We start from the raw sequence: 20,271 nt of genomic DNA on the forward strand, positions 1-20,271 counted from the left end.
TGGCCAATTTCTGCACAGCTTTTCCTTTCTTCGCTCCTGTGAAGCACACAGAGAGCTGATCGTCCACTCTGTGTTCTCTGGTATAAGCAATGTAAAAACTCAGGGCTCTTTTGGGGTCTAGACTATCGAGTCTCTCCTCCTCCTTAGAGGGGTGAGGAAGAGCACAGAACGCCAGTAAAGTGATGGTTTAATTGATACGGCATGGCATAACTACTTTGAGATGAAAGGATGCACTAGTCCGCAGTACCAGTTTTTCTGGGAGGAAGGTCGCAAAGGACAGCTGTGTAAAAGCTAAAGAGAGTGCACATCAAATATGTGAGGAGCAGGTTAAGATCTCACTGCGGCATTACAAAGGGAGAAGCAGGAAACAACTGTTGGAGTCCTTTCAAAAAACGAATCACAACAGTTAATGTAAACCAAGAAGGCTGGTTGGGCAACTATAAAAGCAGAAAGAGCAGAAAAGTACTGTTTGACTGTTCCCAAAGCAAAGCCTTGCCAGGTGAGGGAGAGAACAAACAACAAAACATCAGACAACTTGGCTTGCAGTGGTCTATCTGTCACGTACAGCACCAGACAACAAATCTGCCCCAATGTCAGGCGTATACCATTTTTTATAAGGGAAACATGGCTGCCAAGATTAAATCAATCACCTTCAGAGAAAGGCCAAAGGTGTTCAGCTACCATTGCTCAATCTCCAAACATGAAGGTGGAGATTGCAAAGGGATGGGTGCAAGATCCTGCCCTGTGGCTGGGCTGTGATTGGAGGACGGCTGCTCTTGCCCAGGAGTTCTGAATACCATGCCCTCCATGCTTAGTCCGGGGCCATTATGATGACTTGGGCTCAGACATTCGTGATTTGCTTCACAACTCGGGGAAGGAGAGGTACTGGACAGAAGGCAAGCAGGAATCCTGAGTTCCAACGTAAGCGGAACACGTCTCTGAGAGAGAGCGACAGCTTGGAAACTGCAACACGCAGAACTGCTGACACTGCGCCTTCTCAGCGGAGGCGAAGAAACTGAGCCAAGGTCCTCCCCATGCGTGGAAAGGACCATGCACCACCCTCTAAGTGTAATTGCCCTCTTGATCCTCATGCCAGTTGTGTTCATAGTAGGGTTGCTCAAACTCGTCTCCCACTACATAATCATTGTCAGTGTCTGTCCAGAAAAGGGAATGCAGCGTATGAGGTCTATACTGCCGAACCCGGATGCTGAGGTCAGCTGGAGTGGGCAAGGGCAGCTACTCAATGGACATCGAGCATGGCCTCAGAAAAAGGACTAGACAATGCCGTATTGGAGTTAGAGAGCACAACAGGTAGTACCTTGTCCTCCGGCATTAATGTAGTTGGCATGGGCGTCAATGTTCCGGGAACCGGGGCGTAATCTGAAGCCAGAGGTAGAGTTGGAAAAATCGCCAGTAGGGGTACAGTGGTGGGTTCAGAGGGTCTGACTGGCACTAAGGGTATCCCAGATGCAGGGCCTCTAGGCTCCGTGGGCCCAATGGCGCACCAGAGGGAGTAGGAAGAGATCTACAGAGTCAGGGCATGGCCTTGCAGGACTTTTGCATCTGTCTCGGTGTCGCAGATGATCCCAGAAACTCTGATTGTGCTGGGACGAGTTGCAAACCCGAGTGCGGGAGTGAGACTGAGAGGCATGACAATGCCCTTGCACCTTCTCAGGAGTACCCGAGTGGCTGGAACGGGGCCGAGCCCTAGTTGGATTTCTTATGCTGTTTCTTGAATTACTCAAGAATTTGTAGGGTGTTTACAACGATCGACCTTGGGACGACTTCCTTATCGGAAAAAAAGAGATCAAGGCCAATTTCGGGCAGAGAGCAGAGCTGCCTTGCTGCCTTGAGCCAATTGAAGAACCGGGTTTTTTTTAGACCCAGCGGTGCCAGGGGACACACCCAAAGTCTTCAGATTCACCTGTCTCAGACTACAGAAACGCGGAAACTTCTTGGTGACGTCAAAGATCAAATTTATTGGCTGCAACCAGAAACAGAGGTCCACGAAGTACAATGGCGTATATTCGTAGGAGACTGCTCAACTTTACAAAGCGAGTCATCCCTTTTTATACCAAATATTGTGCTTCAGGCAAACATTCCTTATTTACAGTTCAACCAACCACATCTTACCACAACTCGAGGTATTGTATAACGACAAACCCACTTTCTAGTTTGCCCAGCCCACCAATAATTATACAGGAAAAGCCCAACATTCTTTCTCACAATGGTCAAACGACACCCATAATAAAAAGACCACAACCCGTGCCATAAAAGAAGCCATAAAGGAAGAACAGAAACAGATATAGAGCAAGATAAGGCAGGTGTGTGTGCATATCAAACTTTACAATGTCCTGTGCTCTGATCCTAAATCTTGATCAGCTCTAGGGCAAAGAACTCGTTCGGTCAGGTCAGCTTTAGGCAGCGAGGTCAGTTCGCTCAGGTCATTCAGAAGTCAGCTAAAGTGTACGTGTACTAAAGACTCGCTCGGCCACAGTCATCGGCCTATGTGAGGGCAACCACACAAAATGGCTGCCACACACAAAATGGAACCCAGGGCTCGAAACGAAATCTTCACATACATGGTGATTCTGTAGGTCTAGCATGACGAAATCACTCGTACTTGCCGAACTCACCAGTTACGGTTCGCTACTATAAAATTCGTAACGAAACCATGCTATTTATAAAACGGGTTCAGAATTCACGGAACCACACAATGAGCTGGGATGCACCTGTGGAGTGGCACTGTGATCTGTGAAGACTTGGGCAGCATTTCAGCAACCCCAGATTACTTTTCTCTGCTCTCTACAGATGAAGGGTTTAACCCAGAAACATTTGTCTAGAGATAACAGCACTATCTGCATCGACTTTGATGACAAACGACAGCAACTTTAAAGTAAGCGTACTGCATTTGCCAGAATGCAATGGGGTGAACTGTATCAGGATGATAGGCAGAGTGCTGCCACCCCCCTCAGGTTTATACTGTGTCATATTGAGAGATAACATTTTTCCTTACACACTGTTGTTGTTTAGAATTTAGAAGTAAAGTGGTCCCAAACAGATGAGAGGTAGCTCTGTATCTGGAGGCGTAGAAAGAAAGGAAAAGGAACTAACGTCAGCTCACAGGAGTCACACTTATATTGGCTCCGTATATCATTTCTGGGGCAGAATGGCATCAGAGGGGAGCAACACAGCGCCACCTACGTGTATTTAGAGGTATTTCTCAAAAGTTTCCGGATCCGTTCTGACGCCTGGAGAAATTCTCAAAAAATGAGGAATCTGCGGTTAGAAGTCTCTATCAGAGTAATGCATGTCGAGATTATAGTGTTGAGATTATGATTATATAAGTGGTGAGGACGTCTGTAAACCTTCAACTGGTGCAGCATGAGGAAAAAAGCAGCAGAAATGGATACCTACTCTATGACGTGCTTTGTCCTGCAGTACATTGTACTGGATGGGATAAGAAGACTATCCAGTCTCATGGAAGAGCGTTTGAATGGGAAGAACATGCCCAATAGTGAGTATTCTTTGATGATCAAATCTGTAAATATTCCCTTTGGCTACCGGTTTTCCCTCAACCACAAACACTCACATATCACACCCACCGCACACTTCACTTCTCGTTACTTGCTCACATATCACATATACATCATATGGCCCTACCAACAGAAGTATATAGTGCCACAAGATCATAAATCATATACAAAAATATATTTAATAAAAACAGACGTGATTTTATAAACAGTTCCAATGTCGGTCTATTGGGAATACATAAAAACAATTAACAATGACTAATATAACAAGCATTAGAAATGCAATCGGGCTCGGATTTATTTGAGTTTGAGCTAATGGCATTGTAAATGCCAATGTATTGTTGCTATGTGTTATGGAGTGTGTTCATGTGGTGTGTACTGCCAGTGATCTCCTTGTGAGTGTGAGAATATTGCACCGTTACTGCCTGTGTTGTCCTTCTTGTGAGTGTGAGAAGCTTGCACCTCTGCTGCCTGTGGTCTCCTTGTGAGTGTAAGAAGCTTGCACTGCTGCTGCCTGTGATGTCCTTCTTGTGAGTGTAAGAAGCTTGCACTGCTGCTGCCTGTGATGTCGTTCTTGTGAGTGTGAGAAGCTTGCACAGCTGCTGCCTGTGAGTATGAGAAGATTGCATTGTGCATCTCTGTGCTGTGCCTGTTCTTTATAAGGGACTCTTGCTCTGTTGTTGCTGCTGCTGCCTTGGCACAGTACCTGCTGTGAGTGTGTGAGGGAAGCTTGCACCGCTGCTGCTTGTGATGTCCTTCTTGTGAGTGGGAGAAGCTTGCACCTCAGCTGCCTGTGGTATCCTTGTGAGTGTAACAAGCTTGCACAGCTGCTGCCTGTGATGTCCTTCTTGTGAGTGTAAGAAGCTTGCACTGCTGCTGCCTGTGATGTCGTTCTTGTGAGTGTGAGAAGCTTGCACAGCTGCTGCCTGTGAGTATGAGAAGATTGCATTGTGCATCTCTGTGCTGTGCCTGTTCTTTATAAGGGACTCTTGCTCTGTTGTTGCTGCTGCTGCCTTGGCACAGTACCTGCTGTGAGTGTGTGAGGGAAGCTTGCACCGCTGCTGCTTGTGATGTCCTTCTTGTGAGTGGGAGAAGCTTGCACCTCAGCTGCCTGTGGTATCCTTGTGAGTGTAACAAGCTTGCACAGCTGCTGCCTGTGATGTCCTTCGTGTGAGTGTGAGAAGCTTGCACCGCTGCTGCCTGTGAGTATGAGAAGATTGCATTGTGCATCTCTGTGCTGTGCCTGTTCTTTGTAAGGGACTCTTGCTCTGTTGCTGCTGCTGCCTTGGCACAGTACCTGCTGTGAGTGTGTAAGGGAAGCTTGCACCACTGCTGCTTGTGATGTCGTTCTTGCGAGTGTGAGAAGCTTGCACCGCTGCTGCTTGTGATGTCCTTCTTGTGAGTGGGAGAAGCTTGCACCTCAGCTGCCTGTGGTCTCCTTGTGAGTGTGAGAAGCTTGCACCGCTGCTGTTTGTGATGTCCTTCTTGTGAGTGTGAGAAGCTTGCACCGCTGCTGTTTGTGATGTCCTTCTTGTGAGTGTGAGAAGCTTGCACCTCTGCTGCCTGTCGTCTCCTTGTGAGTGTAAGTAGCTTGCACTGCTGCTGCCTGTGATGTCGTTCTTGTGAGTGTGAGAAGCTTGCACCGCTGCTGCTTGTGATGTCCTTCTTGTGAGTGGGAGAAGCTTGCACCTCAGCTGCCTGTGGTCTCCTTGTGAGTGTGAGAAGCTTGCACCGCTGCTGTTTGTGATGTCCTTCTTGTGAGTGTGAGAAGCTTGCACCGCTGCTGTTTGTGATGTCCTTCTTGTGAGTGGGAGAAGCTTGCAACTCAGCTGCCTGTGGTCTCCTTGTGAGTGTAAGAAGCTTGCACAGCTGCTGCCTGTGATGTCCTACTCACTACTCTACTCTACTCACTACTCACTACTCTGCACTCACTACTCAACTCACTACTCTACTCACTACTCTACTCACTACTCTGCAATCACTACTCACTACTCTGCTCACTACTCACTACTCTACTTACTACTCTCCACTCACTACTCTGCACTCACTACTCTACTCACTACTCACTTCTCTACTCACTACTCTGCACTCACTACTTTACTCTCTACTCACTACTCACTACTCACTACTCTACTCACTACTCACGACTCTACTCACTACTCACTTCTCTACTCACTACTCTGCACTCACTACTTTACTCACTTATCTACTCACCTCACTACTCTACTCACTACTCTACTCACTACTGACTACTATACTCACTACTCTGCACTCACTACTCACTACTCACCTCACTACTCTACTCACTACTCACTACTCTACTCACTACTCACTTCTCTACTCACTACTCACTTCTCTGCACTCACTACTTTACTCACTACTCTACTCACCTCACTACTCTACTCACTACTCTACTCACTACTCACTACTCTACTCACTACTCTACACTCACTACTCACTACTCTACTCACTACTCTACTCACTACTCTACTCACTACTCTACTCACTACTCTACTCACTACTCACTACTCTACTCACTACTCTGCACTCACTACTCACTACTCTGCACTCACTACTCACTACTCTGCACTCACTACTCTACTCACTACTCTACTCACTACTCTACTCACTACTCTACTCACTACTCACTACTCTGCACTCACTGCTCACTACTCTGCACTCACTGCTCACTACTCTGCACTCTCTACTCACTACTCTACTCACTACTCTACTCTACTCACCTCACTACTCTACTCACTACTCTACTCACTACTCACTACTCTACTCACTACTCTACTCACTACTCACTACTCTACTCACTACTCTACTCACTACTCTACTCACTACTCTACTCACTACTCTGCACTCACTACTCACTACTCTGCACTCACTACTCACTACTCTGCACTCACTACTCTACTCACTACTCTACTCACTACTCTACTCACTACTCACTACTCTACTCACTACTCACTACTCTGCACTCACTGCTCACTACTCTGCACTCACTGCTCACTACTCTGCACTCTCTACTCACTACTCTACTCACTACTCTACTCACTACTTACTACTCTACTCACTACTCTACTCACTACTCACTACTCTGCACTCACTACTCACTACTCTGCACTCACTACTCACTACTCTGCACACTACTCTGCACACTACTCTACTCACTACTCTACTCACTACTCTACTCACTACTCTACTCACTACTCACTACTCTACTCACTACTCACTACTCTGCACTCACTACTCTACTCACTACTCACTACTCTACTCACTACTCACTACTCTGCACTCACTACTCTACTCACTACTCTACTCACTACTCTACTCACTACTCTACTCACTACTCTACTCACTACTCACCTCACTACTCTACTCACTACTCACCTCACTACTCTACTCACTACTCTACTCACTACTCACTACTCTACTCACTACTCTACTCACTACTTACTACTCTGCACTAACTACTCTACTCACTACTCTACTCACTACTCTACTCACTACTCACTACTCTGCACTCACTACTCACTACTCTACACACTACTCTACTCACTACTCTACTCACTACTCTACTCACTACTCTACTCACTACTCACTACTGCACTCACTACTCACTACTCTGCACTCACTACTCACTACTCTACTCACTACTCTACTCACTACTCACTACTCTGCACTCACTACTCACTACTCACCTCACTACTCTACTCACTACTCACCTCACTACTCACCTCACTACTCTACTCACTACTCACTACTCTACTCTACTCACTACTCTACTCACTACTCTGCACTCACTACTCACTACTCTACTCACTACTCTACTCACTACTCTACTCACTACTCTGCACTCACTACTCTACTCACTACTCTGCACTCACTACTCACTACTCTACTCACTACTCTACTCACTACTCTACTCACTACTCTGCACTCACTACTCAACTCACTACTCTGCACTCACTACTCACTACTCTACACACTACTCTACTCACTACTCTACTCACTACTCTACTCACTACTCTACTCACTACTCTACTCTACTCACTACTCTACTCACTACTCACTACTCTGCACTCACTACTCACTACTCTACTCACTACTCTACTCACTACTCACTACTATGGAAGAGGTGTGGCGCCGCGGCCAGGGCGACTGACGCTGGAATCTGGGGACCACGGTTCGATCCCCGGCTCCGGCGGCAGGTTAGCCCAGCACCATGTGACTCTGGGCAATAGCTCGCTTAATCTTCCCGACGGCCCCCAGCGCCTAGAGACCCTTACGGGTGATTGTGCGCTTTACAAATGTGGACTTTACTCTGCACTCACTACTCACTACTCTACTCACTACTCACTACTCTGCACTCACTACTCACTACTCACTACTTTACTCACTACTCTACTCACTACTCTACTCACTACTCACTACTCTACTCACTACTCTGCACTAACTACTCACTACTCTACTCACTACTCTACTCACTACTCTGCACTCACTACTCACTACTCTGCACTCACTACTCACTACTCTACTCACTACTCTACTCACTACTCTACTCACTACTGCACTCACTACTCACTACTCTGCACTCACTACTCACTACTCTGCACTCACTACTCACTACTCTACTCACTACTCTACTCACTACTCTACTCACTACTGCACTCACTACTCACTACTCTACTCACTACTCTACTCACTACTCACTACTCTGCACTCACTGCTCACTACTCTGCACTCACTGCTCACTACTCTGCACTCTCTACTCACTACTCTACTCACTACTCACCTCACTACTCTACTCACTACTCACTACTCTACTCTACTCACTACTCTGCACTCACTACTCACTACTCTACTCACTACTCTGCACTCACTACTCACTACTCTACTCACTACTCTACTCACTACTCTACTCACTACTCTACTCACTACTCTGCACTCACTACTCACTACTCTACACACTACTCTACTCACTACTCTACTCACTACTCTACTCACTACTCACTACTCTACTCACTACTCACTACTGCACTCACTACTCACTACTCTGCACTCACTACTCACTACTCTACTCACTACTCTACTCACTACTCACTACTCTGCACTCACTACTCACTACTCTGCACTCACTACTCACTACTCTACACACTACTCTACTCACTACTCTACTCACTACTCTACTCACTACTCACTACTCACCTCACTACTCTACTCACTACTCACCTCACTACTCTACTCACTACTCACTACTCTACTCTACTCACTACTCTGCACTCACTACTCACTACTCTACTCACTACTCTACTCACTACTCTGCACTCACTACTCACTACTCTACTCACTACTCTACTCACTACTCTGCACTCACTACTCACTACTCTGCACTCACTACTCTACTCACTACTCTACTCACTACTCTACTCCCTACTCTGCACTAACTACTCACTACTCTACTCACTACTCTACTCACTACTCTGCACTCACTACTCACTACTCTGCACTCACTACTCACTACTCTACTCACTACTCACTACTCTACTCACTACTCTACTCACTACTCTGCACTCACTACTCTACTCACTACTCTACTCACTACTCTACTCACTACTCACTACTGCACTCACTACTCACTACTCTGCACTCACTACTCACTACTCTACTCACTACTCACCTCACTACTCACCTCACTACTCTACTCACTACTCACTACTCTACTCTACTCACTACTCTACTCACTACTCACTACTCTGCACTCACTACTCTACTCACTACTCTACTCACTACTCTACTCACTACTAACTACTCTGCACTCACTACTCACTACTCTACTCACTACTCACTACTCTGCACTCACTACTCTACTCACTACTCTACTCACTACTCACTACTCTGCACTCACTACTCACTACTCTACTCACTACTCTGCACTCACTACTCACTACTCTACACACTACTCTACTCACTACTCTACTCTACTCACTACTCACTACTCTACTCACTACTCTACTCACTACTCACTACTCTACTCACTACTCACCTCACTACTCTACTCACTACTCACCTCACTACTCTACTCACTACTCTACTCTACTCACTTCTCTACTCACTACTCTACTCACTACTCTACTCACTACTCTACTCACTACTCTACTCACTACTCACTACTCTACTCACTACTCTACTCACTACTCTGCACTCACTACTCTACTCACTACTCTACTCACTGCTCACTACTGCACTCACTACTCTGCACTCACTACTCACTACTCTACTCACTACTCTACTCACTACTCACTACTCTACTCACTACTGCACTCACTACTCACTACTCTACTCACTGCTCTACTCACTACTCTGCACTCACTACTCTGCACTCACTACTCACTACACTGCACTCTACTCACTACTCTACTCACTACTCTACTCACTACTCACTACTCTGCACTCACTACTCTACTCACTACTCTACTCACTACTCACTACTCTACTCACTACTCACTACTCTACTCACTACTCTACTCACTACTCAACTCACTACTCACTACTCTACTCACTACTCTACTCACTACTCTACTCACTACTCACTACTCTACTCACTACTCACTTCTCCTCTCCCTACTCTGCACTCCCTACTCTGCCCTCCCTACTCTGCCCTCCCTACTCTGCCCTCCCTACTCTGCCCTCCCTACTCTGTCCTCCCTACTCTGCCCTCCCTACTCTGCCCTCCCTACTCTGCCCTCCCTACTCTGCCTGAAGCAAGTCTCTAATGATAGGACACTGAATGATAGTACAATGAGTGATCTGGTACAACGGCAGTAGGAATCTGGTAACCGGACTGTGAGAGTAAATGTGAGGCTCCCAGTGAGAGGAAAGCGAGGTGGAGTGTTTTTTTTATGAAAGGGTGGAGAGAGTGAGTCATGGTGACGAGACAGGGAGCGAGTGAGGAATCTGGCAATAGCTGGGAAGATGCAAGGGATCTGGTAAGAGGACAACGAGAGCTACTGCAAGGGGTCTGTTATGAGGGCAGTAAATTAAAGTGATCTTCTATTTTGACATTAAAAGTTTGAGTTCGGGTGAGTGGGCAAGAGTGCTTATCAAAGCACTTTGTTTGTTTTTTTACTTTCAGCTGTGCTGCATAGCAGCCAGGCTGCTGTACAACATGGCTAAACATATCCCTGACAAAACCAACATATTTTGTACAGGAGAGTCCTATTTGCTTTGCCAATGCTTGTTTAGCCTACCTCGGTCAAAGAGCAGGCGCGGGTTTGCCGGCGCGCACACAGAGCTCAAGGGGAAAAAAACACAGCAGTGCACATGCTCCCAGCACCATCTGCCTTCAATTACCGGCACTTCGGACAGCTGGTAATTGAGGATTTATGTATTCTTCTGCGCGTGTCCGAACACTTTATGCAGGAAGTGGACATTGAAAAAATTCCAAAGCCCTATGGCGTGCTGCCTTACTTAAACACAGCCTTGCCTGGACCAATTACCATTCACATGGCAGAATACCACACGCAAAAACCGCGCGCTTTCTGGAATGCGGCAGCCCACAGCCCTTTCTGAACTTTTTTTTTTTATAACATTAGAGCTCGGAAGCCCCGCCCCACTTCGTGTTGCGTAGGCCCGAGCCCTAAAAATTGATACTTTACATTAAAAATATTTTCAACCTTAACAAAGGGGGGGGGGGGAGAGAGAGAGAGAGAGAGAGAGAGAGAGAGAGAGAGAGAGAAAGAACACACAGTACCATACACTTTGCTCATTGATCATGGCCAAAAAGAGTCCAGACAATTCACTTAAAAAACAAGACATTTCCTAAAGAGCATGCATATGGATTCTGATCTCAAGGAGGGGTTTGAGACATTCCAGTCTTGGGCCTTGAGTTCGCAGTGATCAGCCTCTGTGATTCATCCGCTTGAATGACCATTGATGGATCAAGTTACCAGCTGATGTGGGAAGGTTTCTGGGTTATTACATCCTCTGTAGAGAAATATGTGTCATGGAGGACATGATGCGTGGGCTTTCGGTATGCTTTGGGTATGGCTGGGTCCTAACTGAGGTGGAATGGTGTGCAAAAGAATAATGGACTCAGGTCCGGCCCAACTTAGGGTGACCAACCGTCCGTAAATTTCACGGACAGTCCGTAATTTTGGCCATCTGTCCGTTGTCCGTGAAGGATTCTTTAACGGACGCCATTTGTCCGTAATTTTAACCAGGCACAGCTTCCACCCGCCTCCCTCTTTAACTCCGATGCTGTTCCAGAGCTCACATACTCAGCAGCATTGGAGACGCACAGCGGGATGGCAGCCCTCACACCTTCAGCCCTTGATGAGCTGTTAAGAGGTGCTTGAAGGTGACAGAGGGAGGGGCTGCAGCTTCAAGAGCATGGCATCTATTCAGATGCAAACAGACCTGAATGCGCCGTGTCTGAAATTTAGATGGGCCTCACACATTCCATTTCTACCCAGGGCCCAAAACATCCTAGACTCGACCAGATTACACCGAGGCAGCACGTGGTTCTCTCCACAGAGCTTAATTACTGTCACTAAATTGTAAGCAAACCTCGGTTCTTCAAACATGCAGTCTATAATGTAATAAAATTAAGAAATGGTACAATCGCACCCACACTGATTAACAAAGTATGGAGGACAATCAGTTAAACCAGTTCTCTTAGAGTATCTCCTGTAAGTACTGTACATCGCAGTGGGGGATGGCATTTTGGACAGAGAGCCTGTCTTCTTGTTGTCTTGTGCAGGAGGGGGTGAGGAGCCCAAGATGATACTAGAATACTGCATGCCCACTCCTGTGCCCACCCTGGTGGATCCTGTTCCCCCTCCTGTGATGGCTCCTGTCCCCCCTCCCCCCGCCTGTGATGGCTCCTGTGCCCCCCTGTGATGGCTTCTGTCCCCCCACTGTGGTGGATCCTGTCCCCCCTCCCCCCACTTGCCTGTGATGGCTCCTGCCCCCCCCCTGTGGTGGATCCTGTCTCCGCCCTGGGTGGCTTCTGTCCCAGTCCTGGAATGGCTCCTGCAGCGAGGGTGAAGTTCCTGATGTGCCTCTTCTCAAAAGGGCTCAGCTCAAAATTAATATGGAAAGGTGGGCGAGTGAGTAAGTGAAAGGATGGGTGAATGGCTGGATGAATTAGTGAAAGGGTGAATGGATGAATGAAAAATTGAATAAATGGATAATGAGAGAGGATGGATGGATGGATGAGGGGGAGGATGGATGGATGGATGATGAGGGGGAGGATGGATGGATGGATGATGAGGGGGAGGATGGATGGATGGATGATGAGGGGGAGGATCGATGGATGGATGATGGGGGGAGGATGGATGGATGGATGATCAGGGGGAGGATGGATAGATGGATGATGAGGGGGAGGATGGATAGATGGATGATGAGGGGGAGGATCGATGGATGGATGATGAGGGGGAGGATGGATGGATGATGAGGGGGAGGATGGATAGATGGATGATGAGGGGGAGGATCGATGGATGGATGATGAGGGGGAGGATGGATGGATGATGAGGGGGAGGATGGATGAATGATGAGGGGGAGGATGGATGGATGATGGGGGGGGTGGATGGATGGATGGATGATGAGGGGGTGGGTGAAAGGATGGATGATGAGGGGAAGGGTGAAAGGATGGATGATGAGGGGAAGGATGGATGATGAGGGGATGGATGGATGATGAGGGGATGGATGATGAGGGGGTGGATGAAAGGATGGATGATGAGGGGCTGGGTGAAAGGATGGATGGAGGGTGGGTGGGTGAAAGGATGGATGGAGAGTGGGTGGGTGAAAGGATGGATGGATGGATGATGAGTGGGTGGGTAGAAGGATGGGTGGATGATGAGGGGAAGAATGGATGGATGGATGATGAGGGGAAGGATGGATGGATAGATGGATGATTGGGTGGGTGGATGGATGGATGGATGGATGGACAGTTGGTGGGTGAAAGGATGGATGGATGGAGAGTGGGTGAAAGGAGGGATGATGAGTGGGTGGGTGGTGGGTGGGTGAAAGGATGGATGAGTGGATTAGATGGTGGGTGGGTGAAAGGATGGATGAGTGGGTGGGTGGATGGTTGGGTGGATGATGGGTGGGTGGGTGGATGAGTGAAATGATGGATGGATTGATAAGTGCAAGTGTGAATGAATGGGTATGAGTGAAAGGGCGGATGTAAGGATGGATGAGTGAGTGAAGGGGAGGGTAGATGGACAAAAGGATGAATGGATGTGTGAAATGATAGATGGATGAGTGATAAGGTCAATGGATGGATTCATGAGTGGATGAGTAGATGGGTGGGTGGGTGGATGAATGGATGGAAGGAAGGATGGCTAAGTGAAAGGGTCGACGGAGAGAGAACGGGAGGATTGATGGATGACTAAAAGAGCGGATGGGTGGAAGGATTAGTAAGTGAAAGGATGGCTGGATTGGTGAAAGGGTAAATGGCTGTATGGATGAGTGAATGGATGGATGGGATGAAGAGTGATGGATAAGTGTACAGATGGATAGGGTGACAGGGTGGATGGATGGAGAATGGATGGATGAGTGAAAGGATGGATGAAGGGATGGATGAGTTAAATGATAGATGGAAGGATACATGATGGATAGGTTTGCAAATGGTTGAATATGTTTGGAAATGGCTGGGCTTAATTATATACTATTGCGCGACCTCTGATGTGTCTGTAAAACTTACCTACTGTCCTGAAGTTTTGTCCTGAATTTTGACCTCCTGTCCTGAATTTGTGTCCTGAATTTTGACCCTTTGTCCTGAATTTTAACACTCACCGTCCTGAATTTGCACCAATGCCAGTTGGTCACCCTAGGCCCAATGATTACCAATGGCTGATATTATTTAAAGCATTCTATCAATCACTTTTTTGTATGCTTTAGTGAAGAAGGACAATCACAATGAAACATGTATCAAAAGATGCCAAGAAATACCAGCACTAGCACCAAGTGATGGTGAACACTTAATTACTTGTGAGTTACAGAAATTATAATGAACTGCTTTGACCAAAACACAGTGGGGGACGTTCGCTGAGATGCAAGCGGAGTGCTTTCTCCCTCCCCCTCAACCCTCGTACTATTATAGTTTTTAGCTTGTCTTTTATAGGACCAACCATACAAATATGTCATGATCACATCCCAAAGGAGCTACACAGCTTGAGAATAATTTCCTATGAGCCATATTAGAGATTATACAATGGCTTACAGGAGACAACCTCAAAAATACACTTTGGACACTGCTTCTCTGAGCAATTTACAGTAGAAATAAGTCATCTGAATCAGCCACAGCAGGTAAGCAAACGAGCCATGACAGGCCCATCTGTATTTCCATTCTCATAATATTGTGGTATGTGCCTTCCAGATCCTATTGGGGGACTACTCAAAGGTTGGTAATATCTCAATACGCTACTGATCCTGAGCTCAGCTGTGATTTAGTCATGCAGCTTAAGCCCTCGGTTTGTGATCACTTTTATTCTGTAAGAGGTGGAATGAAGATATCTTTCCCATTGGCTGCATAGCTGAGACCTACAGGAAGGAGAAGGATATAGGAGGGGATGACGAGGGACAGAGACTCTCAGAGGAAGCTTTGTGTAAGAGACTAAAGGCAAGGAATGGTGAGTAACCAGCTGATCAAGTAGCTAATCCAGAAATAAACAAAATAAAGAAGAGTTCTGTTAACCAACGAAGCAGGAGGATAAGAGAGCCAGTCACAGTGTTTTGTCTATTCCAGGTTTGCTGGGCCAGGAGGATTTGAACTATCACAGACATGCAGACTATCCACAGTCTGATAAAATGATTACTAAAAGAAACCATTTCAAACTCAATGTTTATCAAACCTGGTACTACTTAAGCTATGGCAGACCAGTGGTGGACATACATAGTATATATGGAGACGTATTACAATAAGAGCCTTGGGGGCGCAACAGGCGATTGCCCCCACTTTGTGTGCCACAGGGCACTTTGGTGTTACAGAAGGGGGCACAGATGATTGTCCGGCCCCTTCAGTAATACCGATAGAGCTGGCACACATAAAGCGCCAGCGCTACCATCAGGGGGCATTCCCTTATTTGCATGGGGTGTGCCCTGTGCAAATGAGGGAATTCCTTTGCCTCTGCGCCCACGCCACATTACTGACAAGGGCCCAGAGGCAAAGAAGCTCGCAGGGGGCGCACTAACAGTCCAATAGACCCCCCCAGACATCCCCTTGAAGGCGGGCGCAGTCACGGATCTCTAATCCTCTTTAAAAGTGCAGGAGGGTTGCAGTCTACCCTGTCAATACACGGAGTGGCTGCAAGCATCCGCTCCGTGTTTTCACATTAATGTGTTGTCCACAGCATAGTGTGAGTTCGCGGCTGCCGTGGGGGCAGCACATTAACCATAATGGGGCATATTGCCATTGTTTGCACCCGGCGCATCTTTTGAAAGGTGCGCCAGGTGTAAACAATGACAATGCATAATACGGCCCATGGTCTACCTCACAGCCTTGCCTACAGATAATTTAATATATAACACCAAGAGGTCGAAGCTGTCTTACAGCAACACCCTATGTCAGCAAAAAAGGAATTAAATATTAGAAGTTGCTGCCATTGCAAATTCTCTCGTATGATCACATTCTGAATAAGTCTGTTTGCAGATGACTTACTATCCAAAGCCGGAATCACTGTTTTTCTTAGAGCAAGAACTAGACCCAGAGGTGATCCACACAGGAAGAAATCCGAAATCTCAAATTCAAACTTCCCCACACTTCCTCCATCCAGCATAGTCGAACTGCTGGACCGCCTCGATCCTGGATCGTTCCTCAGCACACTAGAATGTAAACTAAGACAAAACAAACACTTAAAGAGTTAGACTTTGGTTCACTGGATTGATAAGAAAAGATTTTTGGTTACAACAAGTTTCATCAAGGTTCATTCTATATTTTTAATAAGAAATCCAGAGTCAAACGTGGTTTATGATAGGCTGGAGGATTTCTGGCGAGGATGGAGAACATGACTTCACTTTCTCTGATACGAGGAATTCATGTGGATTTGAATTAATTGAACGAATTAAAACACCGAAGGCTACGGCAAGTGACATTTGGGAGTTGGCATCAAAACACAAAATTCTGTTGGCCATCGACCCCAGAGAATCAACCATAAAAATGGTAGCCTCAAGGTGGTACAGGGCCATATACCCATCAGTTGCTCCATATCAAGTATTTCTTATAGATTAGCTAATTCTCAAGAACTCAGCTTGATTTTGACAAATAGCAACCACTGGTCCATGTGGTTATGTTAGACATCAATAATTATATTGCCAGAGTCTGGCTAGGTGCAGCCAGTGGAGTATGTAAAGGGATGTATGTCATTGCCCAGCCTAAAATCTGAATTAGGTAATACCAAGGTCTGGGTGCCGCCTGACAAATTTCTAAATAAATAAAGGACTACATAAGCTTGTACATGAGCAGTGTGTGATTAGGGACCAGGGACTGGTGATCACAATCCGTTGCTTTCAATAGGTTTATTATTAAACATTATTCATGGTCTGCTATAGAGTGCTGTTTACCAACTATTAAGGGCTGTTTTGTATAATGGCTGAAGGCAGCATGCAGAAAAGGAGTACCCCTTTGTATAATTAAAATGGTACACTGAGCTGATGGTTGGGACTTTAAATGTTTTCACTGTGCAGCCATTGCACAACCCCATGGAGACATTTTAACAAATACTACAGTAAGCATAACAAACTGGCCCCATTAAATATAGACTGGCCCTGGTCAGTGAGGTCATAGGAATTAGGTGCATGAAGGTATATGCCCTGTGCGTAAACTGTTATGTTTTTCATAACAATTTCTAAAAAGGTAAAAGTGAATGTTAACATTTAAAATGTTCTGATTTCATGTCAACACTTGAAATGTAAACGTTGAACAGCAGTTGAGATGGAACAGTACAAACAGGAATGGCGGTTTACATAAGATAATAGAATGTACACATTCCAAAGCATTATATGTTTTACCCTTTTACAATATTACTACTTAAACTGTATTACTTTTAAGAACTAGTAGTTCAGTAATTTTCTGCCTTATTTTCATAAGGTGTACATATATATGTGTGTATGTATCTAATGTCACCAGTTACACAGGCTGTACAATTGGGACCACTACACTTTAGTAATAAATATGAATGCAGATTCAATAGTATAATTGCTTCCAGTGACATGTTTTAGGCCAGCCAAATGTATGTGGGCCCTCATTTCATATGGTGTGTGTGTGTATCTCCAGATGTGCAGAGTGTAATTTGGTAATTGTTACAATTGTTCAGTTTGGGGAAGGGACAAGCCTCGTGACAAGCAAAGCCTCGAGTGGGCCATGATTCCTTCCCCTGTCTCAACCATGGTAAAAATAAAAATATTACTTTGCCCATCTTCAAGTATAGTTTATGCTATGATGTTCTTTCATGTGCATTAGCTCTAAACACAGGTATTTCATATAAATACAGATCAGAATCTGATCAATAATCAGACAATAGTATAAAAAAAGTGATGATGGAGGGTATAATCTAGGTTCAAAAGACCTAGAAGATGTGTCTCTGCTCTACAAAGACATGGTATTTGGCCTCTGTACTGCAAATTCACAGAAAGTAATGTTATGATGCCCTCCCCTCCCTCAACACTGGTGAGAAATGGCACAGTATACTCTTCACATCTGTATATATGGTTTAAGCAATGTTTTAGCCAAAGATATATCACCAAAACTAGGATGCAAGGGGTTAAATTTGTTCAACAAGGTAAAATCCCACTCAAGAGATATGGAAACTATTAGGACAGCTGTTCTGTGTAAAGTCATAGCTATACGCATTCTGTAAGGCAGTAACAAGTGTTTTTCCAATTTCCTGTACTGTGTAATAAACTTGTATTTGACCTTTTCACTATAGTAATAAATATATGAATATTTATTAGTACAGCTGATTTAAATAAGGTATTACTGGGCCAAATTAATTTTCACTGCTAAAACCCGCTACCCAGTCCGTCCGTCCCTCCTTCCCCCCCAATGGGGAAAACAAATTTTAGTTTTGGCTAGCAGAAAAACCAATCACTTGGAGGCGTATTATCCACACTAAACTCCATAGGATAGACATTGTATAATGAATGTGCCTTCCTCTCAGACTAGTGCCAAACTACAATAATGCTAGTTGTGGGGTGTATATTGGCGACCCTGTACATTACTAAGCATGGTAAACCAAAAGTGATGAGGCTCTGTTGACCATTTACCAAAGATAGGCTGAGACTCTACATGCTAAAAAAGATGTAGAATTACTGAAGATTATCTCTCAAATGTATGTTTTTGTGGGAAGAGACAGCCAGGGTCCAATGGCACAGGCGCACCAATTAAAATCAAAGCCTGAGAATGGAACAACCCTGAAGGAAAGGAATCAGGATTCAAATCTATCCCGGGGCAGAGAGTGGTTTCAGGAGGTAGAAATACTAATATCTTCATAAAGATGTAGACCAGAGAGGGTGTAACTGGAAAGGTAGAAAAGAAGTTAGGGCTTCAGAGTGATATCAATCCTCTGATGATCAGTATTCTCATTCATCACAGGACAATTGAGATAAAAGCCTTTAAGAGAGCCCACTATTTCTTCCAGGATCTGACAAAGAATAGACCTATCAGCAGGGGAGAGGAGATGCAAGGGGATCTGGTCCAGAAGAAAGACAGCACTTCTAAAAACCAGAAAGCAGCTGAGACCAGAAGAGAGATGCCATACAGAAAGTGGGTCCGGCTCGGGTGCAAGGAGTGGGCAGTGGCTGTTCTACACAGTGCAGCTGACATCACAATAGCCGACCAGAAGCTCAGACCACTCATGATCACAGAGGCAACTAATGACTTTGTTCAGATAGAAACACCAGAAGGGCATTTGAATAAACCATAATAAATCTACAAAGCAAATCTTCAAATTGAGGGAGACATCAAGAGGACAATCTTCATGGTTTTCTGTACTCAAGTGACAGACTCGTATGATATTATACTGGCTGAGGAAGACTGGGCTCTGCAAGTTATAAAGGATACTTCTGCTTAAGAGAAAGTTATAATGGAAGCTAGTGCCCAAACCACTGAGAAACCGGTATGCCACGAAGTGAGCACTACAGTGGATCCAGTGCGCTATAATAGTCAAACTGATATAGACAAAAAACGATTGAAAATGTCAATACCCTGCCAGGTACAGAACTGAGTTTTGGACGAAAAAAGGAATCTGAAAAGCATTTTGGATGAATTGCAGTATCAGTGGATAATTACTCTCTGCTCACCTCAGTTTACTTAGGTTTTGTAATCAGAAATGTCCCGGAGATCAGTACAGGACTAGAGCAATGTGAACCAGCATTGTAAAACACATGCTGAACAAAATGCACACGTACTGGATAAATGATTTAACTCACATGCAGAAAATACAACATTTCTATTGAAAATGGGTTTAGCCCTTAGACTCACTATCTAACCTCACTAGAGATACAGAATTGATTCATGATATTGCCTCAAGGGTATTGCAGTGGTGCTGAGGATTTCTCAGCCTACATCAATGAACTGTTGAAGGAGGATTTGAACGTGGTATCTTAGGCAGATGGCATTACTGAAGATTACTTAAATGATCACCTCCAACAAGTAGACAGAATAGTAATTATATTTGCGTAGACAGGTGTCTTCACGAAAACCAATATATGCTATTTAAATGTAAACGCC

At 45.4% G+C, this 20,271-nt stretch overlaps 1 protein-coding gene across 8 annotated transcripts in view; it reads right to left on the minus strand.

The window, feature by feature from the left end:
* PITPNM2 (phosphatidylinositol transfer protein membrane associated 2) overlaps nucleotides 1–20,271 on the minus strand; it is a 1,093,290-nt gene that overhangs the window by 119,636 nt on the left and 953,383 nt on the right. For all 8 annotated transcript variants that reach the window (XM_078667590.1, XM_078667587.1, XM_078667588.1 and 5 more), the window contains one exon: nucleotides 16,204–16,379. In XM_078667590.1, coding sequence (XP_078523716.1) covers nucleotides 16,204–16,379 — 176 coding nt within the window. The remainder of the gene's footprint in view (nucleotides 1–16,203; nucleotides 16,380–20,271) is intronic.

The sequence above is a fragment of the Lissotriton helveticus genome, chromosome 11 (genome assembly GCF_964261635.1).
Source record: "Lissotriton helveticus chromosome 11, aLisHel1.1, whole genome shotgun sequence".
NCBI lineage: Eukaryota > Metazoa > Chordata > Amphibia > Caudata > Salamandridae > Lissotriton > Lissotriton helveticus.